This window comes from Nicotiana attenuata, unplaced genomic scaffold (assembly GCF_001879085.1).
Source record: "Nicotiana attenuata strain UT unplaced genomic scaffold, NIATTr2, whole genome shotgun sequence".
NCBI classification, from domain to species: Eukaryota; Viridiplantae; Streptophyta; class Magnoliopsida; order Solanales; family Solanaceae; genus Nicotiana; species Nicotiana attenuata.
Window position 1 is genome coordinate 4,263 of NW_017675487.1, and position 6,422 is coordinate 10,684.

The 6,422-nt window shown below is 42.7% G+C and overlaps 2 protein-coding genes across 2 annotated transcripts; both read left to right on the plus strand.

Moving 5' to 3' along the window:
* Nucleotides 1-1,285: 1,285 nt before the first annotated feature.
* On the plus strand, nucleotides 1,286-2,128 carry LOC109220129. The gene is made up of 2 exons (XM_019384594.1): nucleotides 1,286-1,600; nucleotides 1,706-2,128. The coding sequence occupies exons 1-2, from the start codon at nucleotides 1,286-1,288 to the stop codon at nucleotides 2,126-2,128; spliced, it is 738 nt and encodes a 245-aa protein (XP_019240139.1).
* A 716-nt stretch (nucleotides 2,129-2,844) lies between these two features.
* On the plus strand, nucleotides 2,845-3,529 carry LOC109220130 (RNA-directed DNA polymerase homolog). Its single transcript, XM_019384595.1, has 2 exons — nucleotides 2,845-3,186; nucleotides 3,521-3,529. Exons 1-2 carry the CDS (start codon nucleotides 2,845-2,847, stop codon nucleotides 3,527-3,529), a joined length of 351 nt encoding a protein of 116 aa, XP_019240140.1.
* The last annotated feature ends 2,893 nt before the right edge of the window (nucleotides 3,530-6,422 follow it).

Below are 6,422 nucleotides of genomic sequence, written 5' to 3' on the forward strand. Positions count from 1 at the left end.
CATCTCAAGAAATTTGATTGAATGCGTAGGGTCAGAAGCTATGACCGACTTCAAGGCTTTGACCCTTAACCTGAGAGAACAGTTCACAGGAGGTTGAGGGAAGCAAGGGACATGAATAATATTCAGGCACTTGTTCAGTTTCCTGGGAACATGGAAGAGGAATAACACATGGCTGTTCAGGAGGTGGCGATGCCCAGCATTGCCAATGTCACCTCTAGCATTGTGAAGCCCAGAATCATTAGGCACTTTGAGCTGAAACAAAGCATGATCCAGCTACTTCATACGAACGGGTAGTTTATGGGTCTTCCACACGAGGATCCACAACAGCATATCCTAAACTTCTTGGAGATTAGTGACACTTATATCACTAACGGAGTCACTCCAGACTATGTGAGGCTCAAACTTTTTCCATTCTCACTGTTGGGCGAAGCCAAGCGATGGCTGAAGGCAGAACCAAGTAATCTCATGGAATGATTTGGCAAGGAAATTTCTGGCAAGGTTCTTCCCTTCAGGCAAAACTACAAAGATCAGAAGTGAGATAGTTGCCTTCAAACAGAAAGCGGGAGAGTCTTTATACTCAGCTTGGGAGAGGATCAAGGGGCTAATTAGAGACTGTCCTCATCACAATCAGACAAGAGAAGTATTAGTTCACACTTTCATATAAGGTCTACATCCTGAAACAAAGATTGTGGTAGATGTTGCAGCTGGAGGTCAAGTGTTGGAGAAAAGCTTTGACGAGATATATGCATTATTGAACAAATTCTCCAAAAGCAATCCGTATAGGCAAGGAGAGATGGGCAGACACACAGTGCAAAAGTCTGCAGGGTTTCTTGAGTTAGATCGTCTCAGCATTATCAGTGCAGATTTCTACACTGACCAACCAAGTCAATCAGATGACCTTGATTATCAACAAGCAACAAGCACAACCGGTACAACAGGTTCAAGTGTTTTATGAAATATGTGGAGAGGGTCACACGAGCGACTTATGCCCCGCTAATCCAGAGTCTGTCTGCTTTGTGGGTAATGCAAATAGGGGCCAAACAAACCAATATGGGAACACTTACAATCCCAACTAGAGGAACCACCCAAACTTCTCTTGGGGTGGAAACCAAGGTACTTAGAATCAATACCGGCCTTAAGCACCTCAACAGCAATATAGATCACCTCAGGTTGAACAACAAGCGAGTCCAACAAGTCACCTTGAAGACATGTTGAAAAAATGATGGCTGAACAACAAGCCCTCCCTCAGAAATTTATCGCTGAGCAATAAGCCCAAGCCGCAATAATGAGAAATTTGGAGTGCCAAATGGGACAGCTTGCCAGTGCTCAAAACACTAGACCAGCTGGAGCTCTTCCAAGTGACACTGAAGCTAATCCTAAGACACCCCTTAATGCCGTGTCGTTGAGGAATGGGAGACAATTAGAAGAAGTTCAGTCTAAAAAGAGGAAACATGTGACTTTTAATGAGAGGCCAGCCACTATAGAATCAACATCAGAAAAATCTAAGGAGTCAGAGAAGCTAGCTGGAGAGGCGGTGGCTGAGCAACCCCCACCATTGGTTGCAAGGACACCACCTCCGTTCCCTCAAAGATTGCAGAAAGTAAAGGATAACACCACATATAAAAAGTTTCTTGATATTTCAAAGCAGGTGTAAATTAATATTCCATTGGTTGACATCTTACAAGAAGTACCCAAATATGCAAAGTACATCAAGGACATAGTGGCAAATAAAAGGAGGCTGACCGAGTTCGAAACTGTGGCACTCACTGAGGAGTGCAGTTCAAGAATTCAAGGCAAGTTACCTCATAAATTGAAGGATCCAGGTAGTTTCACTATCCAAATCTCGATTGGTAAACATGCTGTTGGGCGAGCTTTATGTGATCTTGGAGCGAGCATCAATTTGATGCCACTATCTGTGTTCAGACGGTTGGAGTTGGGTGAGCCACACCCAGCAACAATTATCTTACAGTTGGCTGATCGCTCCCTTGCTCATACTGAAGGAGTGATTGAAGATGTGTTAGTTCAAGTGGGTTCTTTTATATTCCCAGCTGATTTCATTATCTTGGATTACGAGCCTGATCAGGAAGTCCCGTTTATTTTGGGGCGTCCATTCTTAGCCACGAGCTGAGCTATTATCGATTTCTGCGAAGAAAGGATGACAATGAGAGTGGGTGATCGAGTGGAGGTATTCAATATTTATAAAGCACTCAAGTTACCATCCCACTATGAAGAACTATCCATGATTTCTGTGGTGGAAAGTGATGCTACATCATTAGTGCCTTATATGAGCCCTATAGATCCTCTTGAACGAGCTTTGACGGGATGAAGAAGATAGTAAAGATGAATGATGGGGGAAATTGAGCAAGTACTTGATATGTCCTGGAATTATGTCCATGGGTTTGGAAAATTTGAGGAGTTGGACAGACCTGTCACTCTGACCCCTCCTAAGCCATCTATTGAAGAAGCCCCAAAGCTAGAACTTAAGCCTCTACCAGCGCACCTGCGTTATGCTTATTTGGGGAACTCTGAGACATTGCCCGTGATTATCTCCTCCAGCTTGACTAACGCCCAAGAAGAAAAATTGCTCAGAGTCCTCCGCGAGCATAAAAAGGCTATTGGGTGGACTATTGCTGACATCAAGGGAATTAGTCCATCGTTTTGCATGCATAAAATCTTTTTGGAGGATGGACACCGCCCCATGTGGAGCAGCAGAGAAGGTTAAATCCCATTATGAAAGAGGTTGTGAAAAAGGAAGTAATCAAATTGCTCGATGCAGTTATCATATTTCCTATTTCTGACAGCAACTGGGTAAGCCCAGTTCAATGTGTGCCCAAAAAGTGAGGGATGACTGTGATTGAGAATGAGAAAAATGAGCTAATTCCTACTCGCACTGTGATGGGGTGGAGAGTCTGCATTGATTATAGAAGGCTCAACAAAGCAACCCACAAGGACCACTTCCCGCTTCCATTCATTGACCAAATGCTGGACAGATTAGCCGGGCATGAATATTATTGCTTCCTTGATCGTTATTCGGGATACAATCAGATTGTCATATGCCCAGAGGACCAGGAGAAGACCACTTTTACTTGTCCTTATGGCACTTTTGCCTTGAAGCGAATGCCGTTTGGTCTTTGCAATGCATTAGCCACTTTCCGGAGATGCATGATAGCTATTTTCACCGACATGGTGGAAAAATTTGTGGAAGTTCTTATGGATGATTTTTCAGTCTTTAGGTCGTCTTATAATGATTGTTTGAGGAATTTAAGCAAGGTGATGGCCGTTGTGAAGAAACTAATCTGGTACTGAATTGGGAAAAGTGCCATTTTATGGTACAAGAAGGCATCGTGTTGGGTCATAGAGTTTCTAGGAGCGGCATTGAAGTTGATAAGGTGAAGGTGGAGGCGGTTGAAAAATTACCTCCACCTATTTTGGTGAAGGGTGTCCGGAGTTTCTCGGGACACGCGGGATTCTATCGGTGCTTTATTAAAGATTTTTCTAAAATTGCTACTCCTTTGTGCAGGTTGCTTGAAAAAGATGTAACTTTCAACTATGATGACGCCTGCCTCAAAGCATTTGAAGAACTTAAAAAAGAAGTTGGTGTCTGCTCTCATTATTGTGGCACCAGATTGGTCCTTACCATTTGAACTTATATGTGATGCGAGTGACCATGCTATTGGGGCAGTGCTAGGCCAGAGGAAGGACAAAGTGTTTTATTCCATCTACTATGCGAGTAAGACTCTTGATGATGCACAATTGAATTACACCGCCACTAAAAAGGAGTTGTTAGCTGTTATGTGGGCCTTTGAAAAATTACGGGCATACTTGATGGGAATGAAAGTCATAGTCCATACCGATCATGCAACAATCAGGTATTTGTTTACAAAAAAGGAATCTAAGGCTAGATTGATGTGTTGGGTTTTGTTGTTGCAGGAATTTGATGTAGAAATACGAGATCGAAAGGGGACAGAGAACCAAGTAGCTGACAACCTATCAAGGTTAGAAAATCACGATCACGTGGAGGAGGGTGGCCAAATTAAAGAAGTATTTCTTGATGAGCAACTTTTTGCTATAACCCAAGACCCTCCCCCATGGTACGCAGACTATGTGAATTATCTTGTGAGTGGGGTACTTCCTCCCGAAATCCAATCTGAAGCTAGAAAGAGGTTTTTACATGATGTGAACTTCTACTACTGGGATGAGCCCTATTTGTACAAGCAATGTGCTGATCAGTTGATGAGGAGATGCATTCCTGAAAAAGAGGTGGAATTAGTGTTGTATGATTGTCACGCATCACCTTATGGGGGCCATCATGGAGGAGATAGAACAGCTGCAAAGGTGCTACAATCCGGTCTCTTTTGGCCAACTTTATTCAAGGATGCCCATGCATTCGTTAAGAAGTGTGACCAAAGTCAGAGAACGGGAACAATCACAAGGAGGCATGAGATGCCTTTAAATAACATTCTAGAAGTTGAGCTTTTTGATGTGTGGGGAATAGATTTTATGGGGCCATTTCCACCGTCCAGAGGAAACAAATACATATTGCTAGCAGTTGACTACGTGTCAAAATGGGTGGAAGCAATTGCTTTTCCAACGAATGATGCCATGGTAGTAGCTGCTTTTGTGAAAAAGAACATATTCTCAAGATTTGGGACTCCACGTGCCTTAATTAGTGATGAAGGGACTCATTTTTGCAATCGATTGTTGAATAACCTTCTAGCTAAATATGGAGTTCGCCATAGAGTTGCTACAGCATATCATCCTCAAACAAGTGGGCAAGCTGAGGTGTCAAACAGAGAAATCAAGCAAATATTAGAGAAGACGGTGAGTGTGAATAGGAAGGATTGGGCTGCAAAGTTGGATGATGCCCTATGGGCATATAGGACTGCATATAAAACGCCAATTGGAGCGTCCCCTTACAAGCTGGTTTATGGGAAGGCATGTCACTTGCCCGTTGAGCTTGAACACAAGGCATACTGGGCCATTAAGAAGCTGAACATGGACCTTGAAGCCGCAGGTGAGAAAAGACTTATGCAGTTGAATGAGTTAGACGAGTTCAGGCTGCACTCTTATGAAAATGCTAAGCTATATAAAGAAAGAAAAAAACGATGGCATGCCAAGCACATCAAGCCGCGTCACTTCGAGCCAGGCCAACAGGTATTATTATTCAATTCTAGGCTACGGTTGTTCCCTGGGAAGCTAAAGTCGAGATGGTCAGGTCCTTTTGAGGTGGTGAGAGTCACTCCTTATGGTGCAATCGAGCTACGAGCTTTAAATGGTGAGAGGAAATTCTTGGTGAATGGTCATAGAGTCAAGCATTATTGGGGAGGAATAATAAATCGTGAGAAGAGCAAGGTGGTACTCGCTGATGAGTAAGCGAGATTCTGCGTCGTGCCGCGACGTTAAATCAGGCGCTTGTTGGGAGGCAACCCAATTTTTATTGCTTTCCTAGTTTAACTTCTTAATTTTTCTTTTTGAATAGGTAGAGTATTGCATTTTCTTTATAGGTATAGAAATTTTAGATTTAATGGTGTAGGACGTATAAATTGGGGATATATAGGGCTCGGGGATCGAGATGTTTAAAAAAAAATCGTGAACAGCGCCCAGCTGCTTGGGGCGCTAAAAACAGTGTGCTCCAAAACCCTAGCTCCAGGCAGGGCGCCAGGCGCCAAGCTGGGGGGTCAAGGTGAGTTTTTCTTATTTTTTTATTTTGTTATTTATTGTATTTTTAACCCATACCCATTTAACCCAACCCGGATACCCATTTACACTAATACTAATACCCATATCCCTTCCCAAACCCACCCAAACACAAACAACCCAAGAATTTTAAAATCTGAAGAAGCGAGCAACCAACGAAAACGCCACTGCTTCTGCCCGCTTCCCCTCCTCAACCTCACGAAAATTCCCATCAATTTTTCTTTCTCTCTTACACCCCTTCTCCAGGTATGTTCTTCTTCTTTTCTTCTAATTCTTGTTGTGTTTTAACTAGTAGATAAACATAATCCCATTCCCAAGAGCCCTAATTCCCCATAGTTTTCCCATGTAGTTCTTATGAAATCTTTATGGTGGGTGATTTGTTTTGGTCGATAATTGTGTGTTTAATCTGTATACGGAGTAGTAAACTAGAATTCCCTCTACTTCGTTGAAAATTGGGAGGGCCACCATGTTCCACCATTGTTGAATTATAAGAACACACTTCATGCCCACATTGTGTTTGTTTAAATGCTTGAACGAGGATTTTTGATGCACCGGTGAAGTCTGAGTAACCGGATGCAATTGTGTATGCATTTGGGCTAAGTGTGGGGTGTATAGGGATACTTTTACATGCTAGGGCGTGTGTCTTTGATGAAGAACATGTTCTTACACCATTGATCGTATATGTTGTATGTTGTAGAATCTTGTAAGTTAGCCTAATTTAGTAT